The 18,964-nt window shown below is 36.3% G+C and overlaps 1 protein-coding gene across 3 annotated transcripts in view; it reads right to left on the minus strand.

The window, feature by feature from the left end:
• The window catches only part of LOC112979776 (uncharacterized oxidoreductase ZK1290.5-like), a 53,037-nt gene that overhangs the window by 31,759 nt on the left and 2,314 nt on the right, over positions 1 to 18,964 (minus strand). For all 3 annotated transcript variants that reach the window (XM_064515835.1, XM_064515834.1, XM_026094204.2), the window contains exon 2: positions 5,676 to 5,924. In XM_064515835.1, the coding sequence (XP_064371905.1) occupies positions 5,676 to 5,924 (249 nt within the window). The remainder of the gene's footprint in view (positions 1 to 5,675; positions 5,925 to 18,964) is intronic.

The following is an 18,964-nucleotide window of genomic DNA, read 5'->3' on the forward strand; positions in this document are numbered from 1 at the left end:
AACAAAAAACAGCTATTAACTTCAATAGATTTTCTTTTTTACCAAAAGCTACTTTTCCAAAAGCCTAAATATTCAGTTAGGCATCATAGTATGTATATGTTGACAGAAACAGCTACACTGGATTTCCACATACAAAGATACCTTGTACTCAGCCCAAGAAATTGAAGCATGAAGTGACTTTCAACAGACTTGAAAACTGAAAGATCTCTGGCCTGACATATTTCACAAACGTAATACATTACCCTTCCCTATATTAGAGTCTGAGGCTTCTTTCCATGCAAAGATGATTAGCTACTGGCTCTTTATTTTAGAAAGGCCATGCTACCAGGTATGTGATATTCATATCATCTTACGATGTTTATTTCAGTTGAGGCTTTCTGATTAAATCAAAAAACAGCTTAGTATTGGCATAACTGGCAACACTATCTGTAAGACTCAGTTTGCCCATTTTTAACATAAAATTAATTCCAATATATGGAACCCAAACAAGGTAGTATTTTTCAATTACGTATTTTGCATGTGCATAAATTTACATTTCTAAAATTAAGCATGGCAAGCTTATTTACAAAACAAGAGGTAGGAAAAGAAACAGACCAAGAAAGACGACTACTGAAAGGCTGTAAAAACTGCACTTTTCCAAAGAATTAAGATTATGGCAGCTTACATGCGCAGGTTCTCAAGAGTGGGAAGGACAAGTAAAACAATATTAAGTTGGTCCTTTTTCAGAGGACTCAAACATCAAAGCCCTTGCTGGACCCAAGTAAAACTCATTCTAAAGCTGATGACTAACACAAACATATCAACTGTTTAGAAGCCAAATCCTGATCATAAGAAAGTAGATGACAAAACTCCCATCAATTTCGGTGGAGCACATACCTACTCATGAAAGATAAAAGACTATCTGGTACTTCTCAATGACTGGAAATATATGAATTCAGGGCTAGAAAGCATCCACCAGATCACACAGTGCAGTCCTTGACTGCAGGAAGTGTTCCTGAAGGATGCGTGGAGCAAGGGCAGTCTATCTTACTGAGATGCAGCGCAGAGTGGCCTTGGGTCTGCCCATCACGCACCAACCAACACAGCTGGGCCAGGAACGGAAAGCATGGCAGAATACAGCGCGCGATGGAGCTGCCACTCTTTTAAAATGAGCTAAACATAGTTTACACCAAATAAGGATCTGCTTACTCCTGCTGCATCTGTTAGAAAACTTTCCAAAATACCTGTGGGCCAATAAGAAGAGTAAGTACCTAGCACCTTGCAAATCAAGCCCTACAATTTCATCTTCATTTATACATACACTCGCACCTACACCCATGCACTTTCTTTTGCTCAAAATGTTTTCCTCCCCGAGGGATTACATGAACACAAACATTATACTTTGAGACAATAAATTAGTTTTAAGTAATTTATCAAAATAGCTTAGGGTTCCAGTAATCAAGAATTGTATCATTTCTATCATTGGAGGGTTTTAATATTCTTAACTCAAAATAAAAAGCAATGATCCACAGTATCAGGATGCACTGGAAGAAAACCTGAATACATTCACAATCATGCCTTGTATTTAGCAGCTTTTTAGAGCACCCTTTTAGAGACAATCAAGCTGTAGTGGTGCCTAAAGTTGAAATGTCAAAAAAACAGTGCTGCCGGAAACCTAACATTATGTGAACTATTTTCACACTGACATTTAAAATGCTGAGTGGCTTATTACTTCTTAGTGGTTGCGGCACCCACAATCAACATGGTCCCTTTTAATGCAAAAGTGCAGGGACATTTTACACATTTAAAAGCAAAACAGTATTTTTCAGTGATTAGCATGTGGTTATCTCAATGCAATCACCATATTTTCTTTGCTTTTCTCAGTCTTCACTGCACTTAGTATGTACTTGTCTCTCTTGCTCTATCTTTCTTTCTTTTTTTTTTTTTTATTCTATTGGAACACGGATCAATGTGAAGTAACCTCCAAAATGTTCTGCATTAATACACAATCCGAACTGGGTGTTTCATCATTATTTAGATACAAAAAATGGCCAAGTTCTATTACACTGAATATGCTGATATAACAAACATTTGTCCAACTCCAGCTGCAGATTTATGATAGGTTAGATTTGGTTGAATCCGACAGATTCAAAACAGTCGCATGGAAAATAAAATTGTTTATGAATACAGTAACCCACAAGGCGCATTCAAGAAGTTACTTTGGATGTTTCATCCAGATCCCAAGGAACGTATTCTGCTATTGCCAAACCTATAATATTTGCTGCCATTTCATATTGGTTTATTGTGACTGCCAGTTGGAGGACCTCATTTAGAAAATGCAAGAAGCAGAATATCTGTTCTAGCCACTGCCCACAAATAATACAAATTTCCAGCTTCTCATGGATATATAATCTAACAATTCAAATAAAAACCCTGGAACATTGCTCTCCTAATGTCATTTTCCCCACAAGCGTTTATCCAAAAGGCTTCCTAACAGTATTTTACATGGAAGACTTTCTCTTAAAGCAGTGACTGCCTCACATCAGTCTCAACAGCTCACATTTTTCTGTATTGCTAATGCACAGATTCATCAGTCACCATTATATTATTCCCTGAGTCTCTAGCTCAGGCTGCATGGATGGACTGTGTAGCCCAAATGGATCCTCAAGGAAATTAACAGGACTTTGTTTGGAACAAAGAGCTCAGCTACACCATTTACACTGTCAAGGCTCTTAGAGCTTTTTCTGTCGCAGTCTTCTGAATGGCTAACTTCCTAACATCAAGGTGTAACTTCACAGAAATAAATACATGGAAATGCTGAGAACCACCACATATTTGGTTAATATCATATGATGAATCAGGAAATTCTTTTAAAATGAGCTAAACATAGTTTACATCAAATAAGGATCTGCTTACTCCTGCCGCATCTGTTAGAAAACTTTCCAAAATACCTGTGGGCCAATAAGAAGAGTAAGTACCTAGCACCTTGCAAATCAAGCCCTACAATTTCATCTTCATTTATACATACACTCGCACCTACACCCATGCACTTATATATTCTGTTTCACTTTTCATGTACCTTTATTTCACAGAACTGCTGGCTTTAACACTAGCTTGTAACTAAAAATTTACTTTCCTACATAAGCCTTGACAATTTGCCATACTATTACTAAAACTTTTCTTGTTGTGGATTTGATGCCCTCTTCATGGCATAAACTGGCTAGCAGAAAGATAACATAAAATGCAGGTGCATGCTCATGAATGAAAACCTAGGGATAAATAAGCTTAGTTCTACAAGCCTATAACTGTATTTGCAAACTCGTCTTCTGCATTGCAGTTACTTTTGTTAGATTTGTGATAAGTGTCAACATTTCCAACAAAAAGCCCTTATTTTCAGCATTCTTGAAACACTTGAAAAGTTTACATTAAAAGATTGCTAATTTTTGCTTGGAAATCCTGCCAATAGCACTTTTATTTCTAGGCCTATTGGAGGTCTGGAAGGTACATGCCTCCCTGAAGCATGAACCCCATGAAACACACCATATATTGTCCCTCCTTTAAGGGCCTAATTCACCAGTACATCTAGGACTAAACTTAAAACTCAACCATACTTCTCTAACCCAAGTGCAGATCATACTGCGTCTATCTAAAATGACTAGTGCAGGTGATTCAAATGGCCAAAATGGTTACTCTATTTGTCATCCATCCCTCTTGCAGAAGTTATTGACCTCATTGATGGATCGGTGGCTGTGATAGCTCCTAAGCCATCACAGTTTACAGATGGTCAAATTAAAGAAAATAGAAATCGGTGTTGATTTAGGTCATTATGTAAGACTGTAAGTGGTGGTTCAGGAAAAATTTTATAAATTGTTCAGACATCCCTACATCAGTGGGGAAAAAAAGGTGAAGAGAAAAAAAAGGGAGGAAGACAGGTGAGGAATAAAAGTAGTATCTGTTAGGGAGGCAAATAGTGCAGGTAGTTGTAGCAGCTTCTTGATTTGAGTAGTAACATGCTCAAAAAAAAGTTTCAGATTTGAAAATATCTCACAAACTTAAGTTCTGTTTATGCCAGTCCAAGGATTCACTCACACAGTGACAGCAACAAGAACATTTCTTCCTCACAGATTTTTTCCTCCTCATTTCACATATTTCTGCTTAGCAGTAATATCTAAATTAAGTATTTGTGTGAGCACCTGCTTAGAAAAAAAAATCTAGTATCCGAGAAAACAATCAAATTACAGTAAGGTGGAAGGAATCAATAGAAGATGATTTCCTGGAGTTGAGTCAAATTTTCACTCATCAGCATTCAGCACCAGTGCCATAGCAAGCAGAAGAAAAAAAGAAAGCAAGCACAAAACCCAAAGAAGTAGAAAGCACTGAGGAGGAAACATGTTATTTCTTAATTTAGAGGACAAAGTCAGGGATTGAAACTTTGTTTATGAAAGCCTCTTTACAATGGCCTGTAATTGCACTGGACAGACCAAAAGAGATTTTAATTCATTTTGTATTATTCTATACCTATGCAAGAAGCTGATGGACACATTTCCATAAAGAATGTAGCCAAACGTGCATACAAATAACACAGTCTTTAACAGGTATAGGTTTTTTCCCTTCATCTTGCAATGTACAGAAGAAAAACGCCAGTGAATCTAGCACACAGCTGCCATCAATAAATTATTCTGCAAAATCTGTACTTTACAAAAGTTTTCACTTGTTCATTTAAGTGCATTTATTGGTAATAGAAGGACAAGGAGAGGAAGAGAAGCAAAGTGAGGCTTTACAGGACAATCACAGATAATGTTTGATGGTTAGATCAATTATTCTTTGTTCGTCTGCATAAACACGATCTCCATCAGTGTCATTATTTTAGATTATTACTTTAAATTTATCTTCCTCTTTCCCTCCACTTTCTTTTCATTGCTCCAGCTAGGAAGGAAGAAGTAAAAACATTCAAAAATATTTCACATTTATTTCTAGCAGGTACCTCTACTGCTGTCACCTGGTTGGTACAAAGAATTAATTTGGGTCATTGCAGTTCCTTGTCCATCTAATATGGGAATTCTTTCAGTAACAATTTCACTATGAGAGGTTGATGATGACAGTGAATTCAAGAGTACCTAAGTCCAATTCAGTGTTAGTAAGGTTTAATCTCCTGAAGTCTTCTAGACCCTATAAACATTTTCCCAAAATGATTTTGCATCAGATAAAAAACAAAGGGAGCTAGTCAGATTTTTAAAAGATGTTAATAGTCCTACAAAGAAAGTTTTAGAGGATGCCCATTGCTTGCAATTTAGAAGACGAGACAAGAAATCAGGCATTTATCACTAAATCATTTTTAAGTTTCTGAATCTGTTTCACAGGTTTGGGGGGGGGGGTTGTTAGTTTTGCAAAATACTTTGCCAGTCATGTAAATGGCCATCAAATAAATTTAATAATGAAATATAATTTTATAAAAATGTAGTTTAAAATATTTTAAAATATTTGCAACAGTTAAAATTAGGGATATATTCCATGCTCTCAGTTACACACATGAGCTTTCCAGACAACAAACAGAACAGGAAATTGCAAACATGCTAATAAAAGCAAAATTTGGCTCCTGGAATCTATCTTTACTACAGTGTTGATTCAGGAGTTCATTTATCTTTCTGAGTATTTCTATGGAAGGTGCAATAGATGAACTATATAAATATTCATACCAAGATATTCAACACCAAGTCTTTTACAGGACTCCAGGCAGGCTTTTTTTGTGTTTTCATAGCCATAATCACTATGCCATAGCTTGGTAGTTATCCAGAGGTCCTCCCGTTTCACACAACTGGCTTTGATGGCTTTTTGGAGGAGAGATTCGCAGCCATATCTTTTTGCTGTGTCAATATGACGAATGCCACATTTTTGTAATGCATAGACCACAGCATCATGGGAATAGCCACCTTGATGGGAAGTACCTAAAGAAAAGAAATTAGAGGTCAATTATCAACAGTAAATTACAAGTGACATTTCAGATTTTTTTTCTTATTTTTGTTCTTCTCATTTTGTAAACTGTCACAGAACCTTCTCACTGCATCTTCCTTTCAAAATAATAAAGAAATGAGAATTGACATATAGTGTGTGCTTACAGATCTCCAGGCTGGGAAAACACATAAGGTGCTAGTATATTGATGCCAGTCAGAAATAACTCTATTGAAAACAAATATAAATAGTATTGAACAGTAAGAAGTGAGATCAGAAGTCAGGCTGAAGACTACCAAAGAGAAAATATATCCTTTTTGGAATATTAATGTGACATTTCATTTTCATACAGAAATACAATATTTACAGATGAAAACATTAACAAGAAGAAACAAATATATAAAAAGCAGTTTGCTTTGTAGGAAAGAGATCCTGAAATCTTTACTCTGTTGAACTCCTGGTAGCTTCAAGTTGTTATTGCACTGTATAGCCCCACACTGGGCCACATTGCAGGCACAACTTGCATACAAGTCAAGCTCAGCAATACCCAGAAGAATGGAATCTTGCACAAGAGCTGGAGAATAGGTATACAGGGAGTTTCAGTAACAAAGTATTGCAACTCTCATTGTGTAGGTATTCACTGGATGTATGAAATAGTGCAGTTTGCATGTCAAGGGGACGGAAGGAGGAGGAGAGTTAGCAGGAAAAGCAACCAGCAGGAGGACTGTCAGATAAAGAACTGGCTGAGTGCAAGAAGGATGATGTTTCTACTTACCCTTTCCTGTTAGTTGTTTTTCCTGCCATGAGCCCCTCACCCATTCACCCCCACTCACACACTTCCCACAAACAGTACTTTCTACAGTTTGTCTGAGGAAACGCTCAGTCAGTTCTAGTCAGCTAGAATAGCCAGTTGCTAAGATGACGGCTACTATTTAAAGACCCTACTTCTATAAACAATAGCAAGCAAGCAAATGGCTGTGTCATTAACTTCGGAATGGCCCTGGGCAGTCATGACAGCCAACTCTGTCAACTGCAGTATCAGGGTCCTCAGCCTCTGCTGAATCTAGTAAATAAAGACTCCAGGTCAAACAAGAGTAATATACACTTGAAATTTGTATCCTCTGTTAACTATTTCCCTCCAACCAGAATATTTAAACACAACTATCTGCACATTATGAAGTTAAACTGTAATATGCCCACTGAGTTTGTCAGAAAAAGGAAACAAATGAAGATAAACAGTTATTTTACGCTCATCCTTAGACTCTTCCATAGCCGAAACAGAGAGAGAATGCCAGGGTGGTGTGCTCCACTCCCTCGCGCAACGCTAACAACATAGGCAGCAACGAGAACTGACAAAAGCCTTCTCTGCATGCATGAAAAGCCAGGTTCTCCTGAGTGCTTATCGGTTTTGTTCATTTCCAGTCTTAGAAGGAAAGCCAATGATATCTCTAATCTTTCTCAACACTTCCAAGCCATTTAAAATAAGATACATTGTCTGATATCACATGCATACATATTCACCCGGGGTTCATGAAGTTCTGCTGACCACAATGGGACAATCCTCGATTTACTTTTTTTTATATGACATCCAGAATTTGGAGTAGTGAATTCTTGGTTTTCCTTCACGGATTTTAGAGCAATGAAATCATAACACTATATTCCTGCAGTTTTGATATGCATATCTCAAATATTTTATCTTCCAAATATAACTCAAATTTTTAAAGTTTTAAAAAAGAGAAATCTTTACAACTTTTTCTCCACTGCCACTAATTATCACTAATATTATAAACGGCTTTATTCATGAATCATCTAGAAATGAGGTCCTGTATCTTGTTTCACACTGAAATAAGCAAAACCAGATCAAACTACATTCCCAAACTAGATACTGCAAAATCTACATAACTCTGCTTAATTACTTTAAATGAATCTTACTACATTGCAACTATTTACAGAGAACATGTAATTATTATATTATATGGATACTAAAGGAATTTTAATAAAGAATTATATAACTAGCATACAGAAATTACCATACTTCATAATAATTTCTTCACTTTTAATAAGCTGGTATTGGTGCCAAAGAAATTAGGTTATAACTATTGTGACTGTGGTTAAATGGACATTTCTAAGCACAGAATGAATGGAGTTCATTTAGAAGTCTTGCAAATGGACTGGATCCTTTTCATGCATAATGGATTCCAGAAAGAATATTTAGCACACACAATTTTTTTTTAACCCTTTTAAGTTAAAGGGAGGGAGTGGGGAAGAAGGAAAATTCAGAATATTTTTGTTATTGTTCTCCAGTCAGAGGTGGCATGTACAATTGTTCCAGAGGAAATAAAGAGACAAAGATCATTCCAGAGGGAATTATCTCAATTTCTGTCTTAAAATGGACTACAACAGCCCTTATGCACTAAATTAAAAAAAGAAAAAAAAAAAGCTTAACAATTATGTAATATTACCACTTTGCAAACCAAGTTAATAATGAAAACCAGGAATCTAAGAGTTAACAATGCAACTGACATTACAGCTTCTAGATTTTAGAAACTGCAGTTTTCTTGCATTTACTCATGTGACTAAACATTTTGCAATTCATAGATTCAGAAGAGTGACAAAAGAAGGTGAAATAACTTAAATGCTGACCTTTTGCTCATTGTTTCTTTGTTTTACATGTTTAAACCAGACTTAACATTATTTGAATACACTAACTTTAACATTCTTACATGTTTGAATTATCTTTTTTTTTCCCTCAGAGATGTATTTCACACTGTATGTAATACATACATAATTAAAGACAAAATCTGGACTTTCATTTAAAACTAATATGAACTAGCACTTATTCCATCCCCTTCCTGTTTCTAAAATACTGCATTAACATTTTTTTATTCTAGAGTTTTGTAATGAAAAAATTACAAATTCTTTTTTATTAAATGAAGTCAAATATGAACAAGTCTGGGAAACTTCTATTTAAAAAAAGTTATTTTAACTTGCTTTCCTGAGGAAATAAGGCTATTGTCTCATTTAAGTGAACTTAACCCAAATTTGAGAGAGCTGAAGACATCTAAAATAGTTTTATTCCTGCAGATTTTGTGAAAACTAATAGTTGGGAGGAAAGAGGATACTGCAATAGAAATATGGAGAGGTCAAAGGACACAAATCCATACAAAACGAGGCTTTATTAGTTCTGCTGTACACAGAATAGCTTGTTCTTTTTGTCACAACTACTCATCACTTTCTCGATACCCTGCAGAACACTGCTAACAAAATTGGGATGAGAAGCCTGCACTCCAGCAATCCATAACAAGCACCAAAGATTAGATGTAGAGGGATCTTGTTCATAAGGCAGTGGCTAAAGGCAACCCCCCTTCTCCAGCTTTGGGGGAAGAATTACGAACCCATACGCTAGCTCCTCTCCTCCAGAGCTTTACACACCATCTCAGCAGTGCCTTAGCCTCGTTAAACCTGTCCTTCACAGAACATCGTAGAACTACGCAAAGACTCAAAACACTAATACTACTGAAAAAGAAAATCAGGACCTATCGCACTTTCTCTCTTCCTTTGTGAAGGAGTGTGTCCTCATGTCCTGTGTGAAATGTGAAAATATTATTTAATAATCTGAACACAAAAAAATGTTCTGTGATGTGAATAACTATGGCTACTTGAAATCAGTGGGTTCGCTTATGTTAGAAAAGTCTGTTAGCGAATCCACAGCCAAGATATTCTCTTCTGACATCAGCACCCAGAATTAAAATGAAACATTGTTGATTTAAACAAAACACCTAGAAAAATGTCCATTCCTTTGCTAATTTTCTAACTCTCAGTAGTCACATGAGAAAACGCAAAAGCAGTGTCTCAAACATGGCCTTTTATCCATGTTTACATACTCATTGTATGTACATGGTATTGTATAAGCTTGAAATAGCTTTTTCTATTGGTTTTATTTCTATTATTTCACTTTATCATTTGACCTAATAAGTATCTGTCAATACAGCTTGATTTCACTAATACTTTATAATCACATTTGATGATAAAACATAAAGCTTTGTCTACATGCACAGCAAATGGACGTGTTACACATTTCAAGGTTTATTACTAATCCATTCACAAAATCACATGCCTCTTCTATAGGATGGCTCAAGGACAGGCGATCTACTGTTCACTATCATTGAAAGAGGTGGCCACAGTCTCACCTACTCTTGTGTTCATCTGATCTCCTGACAAGCCGATTCAGATTTTTAAACAGGGTGGAAAAAAAAGTGTAGAGTTTTCTAATTATTCAGCAAGCCAAATAAGCCCCAAGAGGGAAGAAACACCAAGACAAGGAAGGCGGAGAAAAATGGGGCAAGAAATGTTCCCTGTTTGGCAGCAGCAGTTAGATCTATCGATATGCTCAGTGTTTTTAATAATAAGTTGTGTTCAAGCCAATTGTCAAATCATCAGAAAGTGCTTCTCCAAGAACCTGCCTTTATTTCTGTAGTACAGGGGTTGTACGCCCCAGCATCCTCACCAGAGCTGCTCTCAGAGAGCCACATAATGTCACGTTAACATCCTACAATGACAGCACTAGAACCCAAGTGTTCTTGCTCCTATGTTCTGGCTTACCTTTTTCTTAACAAGGTCAGTTACTCTGAAAATCACATTTAGCATCAAATGATAAAGAATATATTGCATCCCATCTTCTTTGGAAGAGCATAGGGGTTTCTTTTACAGTAGGCGAAATCAAAGTCAAGCTTGTTATAAAGCTATCATTCTATATAATTTTCATAAGGCAGTTACAGACTATTTCTAGTTATGGGATGCAGTGACATTCTAAATGCAATCACAACCATTTTAATGATACAACTCAGACATTTTACTCAGTTTGCAAGAGTGGCATCTAATGTACGTATAATGCAGCAGCTGCCCTTGAACTGAATGCAGGAATGCAACCTACAGAGATGACAGGCATCTAGAAGACCTGTTAGGACAACATCAGTGATAACAGAAAGGCACTAAGCAGACTTGTATTATATAACCAATGCTTTGATCAGGACTAGAGCAGCGGACCAGTTATCTAAAACCCAGCCATTTAAAAACTAGGTCAAAGCTGCAGAGAAGTTGCAGGAATTTACTACATTGTTCCTGAAACCGTTACCCCTTTTTTGATGCTGCAACATCAAAACACCAATGCAGTGCTGTAACTGCAATAAGCAGGTGCTGATAAAGGTAGTTTTGTAGAAATATGATGCAATGTGAGCTACAGCAGTTGCAGTGTGGATGTGAACTTGCTTCTGCAAGTCTCACAGCATGGCGAGGACTCTGCCAGCACAGCAGTGAGGCAAGTACTTCGATACAGTAAGGGCACACTGGTACAAAAAGATTCACCAGAGAACTCCTATCAGAGGTCTTAGCTATGTTCACATGCATTTTTATGGCATCACAGCTATACTGTATGCATGTGATATTTTCATGTTCGTAACTAACATTGCTATGCTAATAAAACATTGTTAACAAATCTGACCTAGGTAAAAACCCTAGAGATTCCACCCTGAGGTTTCTCTTGCCTTTGCACAGCTGTCTGAATTTTATTGATTTTTTTCTTTATTAATAGAAGTTTTACTTATATATTGCTTCAGATCTTCTTGCTAAATGTAATCCACTGTTTAGTGCAAAGTGGTCACTCTGAGACTGCTTTTCTCCTTTGTGTTCCAGTTAAAATAAATTCATAGACCTCAATAGCACAAGGAAGGAAAGCATGCAAGTGCGATCTTGAACTCTGCAATTCTATTCAGGCACCAAAGAGCGGGACATAGGAATAGAGTCTAGCTGCAGTGGAAAATTAGGAAGGAGCCATTACATGTTTATCATGTTTCCAGGGAAAGGGAAGACAGAATTGCTAGCTTTCGCTCTTCCTGAGAGGAAGGAAGAAATGGCAATGAGCCACTGTTGACAGAAGCTCCATCCCCTCACAGAGGGCCTGACTGTAAAGGATATTCAGATCTGCTGTAAAATTAAGGTACATCTCTGATCACCAAGCTAAAATTTAACTAGTCAGAACTTTAGAAAAGGAGATTATAAAAGTCATTTCTCAGAATGACTCCCACAACAAGCACAGGAACCCTGCAAGCAATGTCTATTGTCACTGGGATGCTATCACTCCAATTCATTAATGTATTTCTGGCAATAAGAAATACAGTATGACCCCCAAAACACAAATATTTGTGCTGTAAGAGTAAAGATCTTTCCATTCGGCAATGCCAACTATTTAAGTTATTCAGCTTTCATGTACAGATGCTTGTTTTTATTGCTCAGAACTTCTCAGTTAAACTTACAGGGAAGGACAGCTCTGAGAACTGACCTATACATCTGAAAGACAGACTACAAATGCGTAATCCATGTAGAAATTTCATAAGCAGAGCTGCAGCACACAGTTATTTAAATGCCTCTACAGCCAGACTGCCAAATCTCCAAGCCTTTTCTTTCGCTCAACACTTTCCCACCATCGTGAGAACTATTTCTCATTAACAACCAAATTGTTTTCAGATGCTCTGCTATAAGATGTTACCTTAGAAACCATTTGGTAAAAGACTGTGGCTTTCTTCCATAGAAATCTCAAGCAGTGAAAAGGCAGATTTTCTGGCATAAATCAAATCCAATTTCTAGGGTTCACTAAACCTTTTCTCCTCAGAATAATGTTTTGTGACTAGATCTTAGCAGTTAATAGTGCACAAAGAATTGCTGGTGTGAACCAGTTTTAAATGATTTTCATTCTGTTCCCTTTGTTAACTCAATTGAAAATACTTCTAGCACTTATCATACCTTGATAGAACTTTTAACTTCATAACAGGTAAGCGTATGTGCAATGTACAGCAAACTTAGACTGAATAAAGATTGAACAGACCGCATAAAAATATTTTATTTTTCTCCCTTTAATCAATGCATCATCCCATACTACTCTAATAAAGATTACACTAATTGATTACTGATGTTAGACGTTTGGAAATAATTCACAATACAAGAGACCTGTGACATTTTTCTCCCCTAAACAACTTCCAAAAAAGGAATGATCAAAACGTATTTTTAAGTCAAAATTTCACAGCAGTAAGAACTAGGACAATACCCTACTTAAGTACTGAGTAAGGGCTTAATATCTGCATATACGTTACATCATTTATGATTAAGCATATAGTAGAGGGATAGTAATGTTAAAAATTGTAGTTTACCATGAGGTCACTAATTAAAAAACACTTAAATTTCAGTTCTTTTTATACTTTTTCCTATAATATTCTCTTTACAATATTTTATGATTTGCAGCTTACATCAGGAAAACATATACACAAGAACTCATTTTAAGATCCTAATTCAACATGGCATTCAAAATGACAGCTAATTTTAAACATCATAACAGTACCCTGCAAACCCACAGGACTACTTATAGAATAAGTGCAACTGTGAAGCATGACCTTTTGCTCCTGCAAAATCATGCAGCAGTGCAACATCTGAAATCTGCAGAGTCCCACTGATATCTAATAGCGTTCATGAGTTCAAAGGACAGCAGCAACACAGCTATCAGTTATGCAAATTAAAACTGAACAATAAAGAATGCTTCTGATAAAGTGCTCTACATTTTCATATCATTTAAGAATTTAAAATATATTTTCCTCAAGGTTTCCAAGACAACAACATTTCTTGCAGCCTTGCCTCTCCCCTTACACATGCAACCTTGGAATAGCATGCATTAGAATGCAAAGTACTTCCATTCAGGCAGTAAGCCCAGGGAACAGAGCTTACAGTTATGAAACTGATGTAAAGCCACAAAGATGGTGCTCCCCCCCCCCCCTTTTTTTTTGTTCATAAGGAAGATTTTGTATCACTGTCTGTATTGGAGATACTTGGCATAAACACTAGAACTGAAGAAAGTTTAGGATTCAGTCTCCCTTTCCTCCCTCGTTGCAGGCATGAGGAACTACTGCAATTTAGGTTACACCACCATGTGACATCACCATTCAGTGCTGCCAAAAACTATGCCAAGGAACTCTGGCAAAGGGGAAGGGGGCGGGAAATAAAAAGTATGATGATTGAAATCTGCTATATGTAGGCTGAAAGATAAAAGTCAGGAAATGTTTTTTAAATAAAGTTTTATACCATTTCTCTACATTACAGAAGTGTGGTGAAAGACAAAAGCTAAATACACTGGAGCTTCCTTCCTTATTCATTTCAAATGGGTTACAACTAATTCATTCATCTAGTGGACACTTAAAGTCATAACGTTTAAAAGTAATGCTGGCAACAGAAAATTTTAAAGCATACATAGAAAATGTCTCTGTTTAAACTGACAAAAGCTTTAATTATTAAACAGCCATTAAAGTCTAATTTTGTTTTTATTACTTATATTTATTGAGAGACCTTTAAAATTCATCTGTATCACATCAGCAACAGTGTGATTGCCAAAAAGAATCCAGCATGAAAGAAAGGAAGCTATCTTTCTGCTATTAAGTCACAGTTAATAGGTCAAATATAAATCAGTGCAAGTGGACATTATTCTTGCAGGTGCACATGCATTCTAGCTTTGGAACATAAACAATGAAATGAGGAAATAATTCACCAGGAGCACAGTTTGAAAGGACATGTTCTTTTCACATTATTTTGCCCTCTAAAAACGCTATTAAAATACTGATATACCTCCCATCAGATGGCAGCACTCATACCACAGCTTAAATTCAAGTGGAAACACACACACACAAACACACCCCACATTCGTATAGCATTCTGTTTTTTAAAGAATAAAACATCAGGCTACAACCAGGTGAAATTTGAAGAAAGCAAGGAGGGCAAGAGGTCAGCAAGTTTAGTCAGGTTGGGAGAGGATACTCATTTTGTTCCATTCTCTACAAATATACAGCTGCCTGGAATACATCCACGTTTTGTACATATGAGAGAAGTTAAATATCTGGAGGCCCTCAAAGCTCAAGTACAACTTCTCAAGGTCAGAGCTACTGAAACAGTGGATGAATGAGACAAAGATTTATAGTTGTGGCATTTTGTTCATCACAAGAGGCTATTGCAGAAACTTGGTAACCATGGGTGAGAAGTAAAGTCCTGACAGAATAAAAAAAAACTAGTTGAGACATAAAACAAAAGGGAGAAAAACAGTCAATCTTTATTACGGGATAAGATTAATAGGGGGGAGTAACACAGGGCTTGGTACTAGGATCACTGTTCGATAAATTTCCTTAAGAACTGAAAGAGTGATGAAAAAAGGCACTAGTGGTGAATGACAAAAAGTGAAGGCTTATTCTGCTACCATTGGGTTGAAAAGCAAAACCTCAATTGATTCCAGTCCCAACAGGATACACTTTTTTCTGACCACAGTTAAGTTTAAGAATGACCATGAGCAACCCTAGAATTAATAATTAAAAAGCAGATAACTGGATTAGTAAGGATATAGAAAAGGTAATGTGCATTGGAAAAAAACATTAAAATATTTGCACTAAGCACTAGGTTCCAAATTATGTGTAGCTTTTTATGGTGGGAAAAAAAGGAAACATAATGTAATGAAAATGCAGTAATCCAGCTTTATGTTTTCCACCAGAAAAATCTCACTTGTGAAAAGAACTGGGAATAATACAAGAAGTTTTGCGTGGCTGTGATGCAAATGATGTTATGTCTTAAATGTTGTAATCAGCAAAGTCAGTAAAAATTTATTTTTATTATTTATTTCGGTAGATAAAGCTACAGCCGAATTGCAGGAAGCAGTTCTAAGGAACACCCTGATATGAGGACAAGAGAGATTTTAGGTTTCTCTACAGTATAGAGGAATTGTATGCATGTGCCTGTATGTATCATTTTACCATGTTAGTGTAACATACTGACATATGCAGTAAAAATTAAACATAAACAAATTAATATTGCCAGAAGTTAACTGATATCATATTACTTACTCAGATTGTTTTTTATTTCTCTTTCTCAGGTTTTGGCTATTTGATTGTAATTTGTTCAGGCGAGTACCTGTCTGCTTTCCTATTGCAATGCCTATTATAGTGGCACCATTCTTGAATGATCTTCAGGCACTTCTGTAATGAACATCATTATTATTAATAAAATACTTGTTTTGTAATTTTTCTGTCCTGAACCACCTTCCAAAATAAGCATGTGATTAATTTTATACTTTGATAGTAGGAGAAATTTTTATTTCATCAAGCTGTTACTAATTCTAGCTACACCAAGGTTTACACAGAAAACAACTTTACTAGATAACATTCTTTGTATTTTTTGGTATCAATTATATGACTTGTCAGGAAATCACAGGCTATATGACCAAATACCCTGAATTTCATGAGTACTGTGCATAGAAAAAACAAAAAGGGTTTTTATCAAAAAATCTTTATCAAAGGGTTAAACATAGTTTCACTATAGAGCCAGAACAAGCCTTAAGAGATGACTCTTACTGGGCTTCAGGGCCCTTTTGTAACAAAGGGAGGTAAAATTTTATTTATTTATAACTATGTATGGAGCTTCCACAACTTCGAAGTTTTAAAATGCACAGGAGTGCCTGCTTCTAGCTTGAAAATAAGGTGTTCAGAGAAGCATATTGTTAAGGTTCATGAATTAATCAAATACTTTTTACCACTAGGAGACTTTGTCAAGTCTCCCTCACACCACGAAGCCTTCCAACAAAGAGTAATGCTATACTGAACTCAACCATTCAGCAAATGACCTTGAAAAAGTTTTCTTCCTATAACTAAAATATTAGGAAACTTCCCTTGCTACTGAATTCTATCCAAATGCTTTAGATGGCGGCAGCTTTATCTCACAGACTTAACGGAAAAAAAATTCTTAACGAAATGAAAACTTTCGTGAGGGCTCCCTACTTAACTAGAAGTAAAAATGAACGGTACAAAGCATAGGCATTATCTTTCCAAAGCCAGAGGAGAATGAAATTTTGTGTACCACTTTGAAAAATAATCCATTTTTAACAATGTTGCTTTAAATAAGAACCAAGTATCCCGTAGTTAAATTAAGACAAGGAAACTATGGGGAATTCCTTACTATACTACAAAGACTCACAACAAAATATACAATTTGAAACACATAGCTCCTACAGAGAAGTGCAACTTCAAAACACTGTCATTGTATACTAATCAATTATTTGCCCCATATTTTTAAAATGCTAATAAAGTAAATCTTGCAAATATGGAAAGTTACAGCTACCTTATTAGCAACATATTGAATGTAGCCATTTTCTAAAGCAATCTAAAGCCATTATGAGGTAATGTACTCCTCTGGGGCATATCTCTGCACTTCCATCTAGTATTAGGGCCAAAATACTCTTTCATTTTAGACTTATAAGAAGAGGTAGGTTATTTTTCCCTTATTGATTAAAACTTCAGCTATACAGCAACTTCTAACACAAAGGTGGGCTGCCTTAAGATAATCAGTAAGTGTCTTAAGAAAGACAGCTTGCTTTACCAGTGCTGGTATATTTGTCTTGCTGGTGGACACAATGCAAATACAATATAATATGAACATGCATATAGGTAAATATAGAATTTTGGATGTTCAGATTTTGGCATATTGTTTCAAGTAACCCTTCAGACTGATCATAAACTGTTTCACATACTACATAATCTTCCTCACTAGACATTTTTAATGGAAATGGGTCCTCCTCACCAAGAATAGCTTGGGTAAATGAGTGCAAAGCATCAGAAAAAGAATGGCAGGCTAATGAAAGACTACTTTATCGCCTTCTTGTCCTGTCTCCCCTTTTGCATCAAACCTTGACCAATTTAATCACATTTCTATACAAATTTGAAAGCCAAGGCAGCCCTGACATGGAAAAAAGCTCCTGAGAGCTTTTAAAAACAAACCAACTCACATACCAAAGCCCTGATTAAAAAAAGAACTGCTACCACCTTTTCCCATCTGAAGCTTTTTTTCCCTTCCTCTCAGAATGCTATCCTAGACTCTGCTGTTGGACTCCATCTTGAGTAACATGGTCTAGCTGAGAGCCATGTTAACATGTCTCCTATTCCATCTCTTGGCTGCTACAAAAGAGTTTTCATCACTTGGAAATAACTCGCATATCTGCTCTGCCTCTCAGTTGACATGACTGCCTCTCAGTTGACATGACTGGGTAGTTGCAACTACCTCAACACTGCATATTTACCTGTCTCTGAAGCTTAGGAAAGCTTGTCCAGCAACAGAAGCAACATAGATGTCTGTCCTCTCAAAGATCATTTTTCATGGATAACAATTAGGTCTGCATGTTTAGAGGGATAACAAATGACAAAGAAATAACCACATCTTAAATCCTGCAGAAATGCTTTTGCACTACCTCATTGAGAGAAGTTCTACTCTCCCCTAGTTTATTGCTGAATAAATTTTTTGAACTGCAAACACTAGTGCAGTAAGGCTGTAGCAAAAATAAATCATTAATTCATAAAACAGTAGCAAGTAGGAACGCCTACCATGGATCAAGATCCCTTGATGTTAGGTGGTGTACCTTGGTATTTATAACTTGACCACAAATACAAGTGTTGCGAGTCTTGAGCTTTTCTTATCTGCAATGTTTTGCAGCATATAACAAGGATTTCTTAAATTTACCTGACTTTTCCTGTATATTGCAAGATCCTCAAAAAGCTGCAGAATGTATAAGCAACACATCAACTGTTACTCTATCAAGACAAGAACAGAAAAGTGAAGTCAAAGAACCAAATTCTGCTCTTCGTGACACCACTGCAGATCAAGAGAAGCTCCTTGAAAGCTGTACCTAACAGAAGTTACTGGCCGAGAATACTTCAGTCTTAATTTTGTTGTTCTTCTATGTTGTTAGTCCTTCACTGTGGTTGAGTTCAGGCTTGATAAACAACTACTTAGTACTTACTGATATAACTGAAGGACAGCAGGCAGAATGCTATCCAGTAGAGGACACAAGGAGTCTTTCCGCCCAATTACTTTCTAGTGTACTACTTCTTCCAACCATTTAAGTAATGTATTACTTAACAATCTCCAATAGAAAAATTATGTCTCTGGAGACAGTCTAAAATGCATTTGTCCG

This window comes from Dromaius novaehollandiae, chromosome 8 (genome assembly GCF_036370855.1).
Source record: "Dromaius novaehollandiae isolate bDroNov1 chromosome 8, bDroNov1.hap1, whole genome shotgun sequence".
NCBI classification, from domain to species: domain Eukaryota; kingdom Metazoa; phylum Chordata; class Aves; order Casuariiformes; family Dromaiidae; genus Dromaius; species Dromaius novaehollandiae.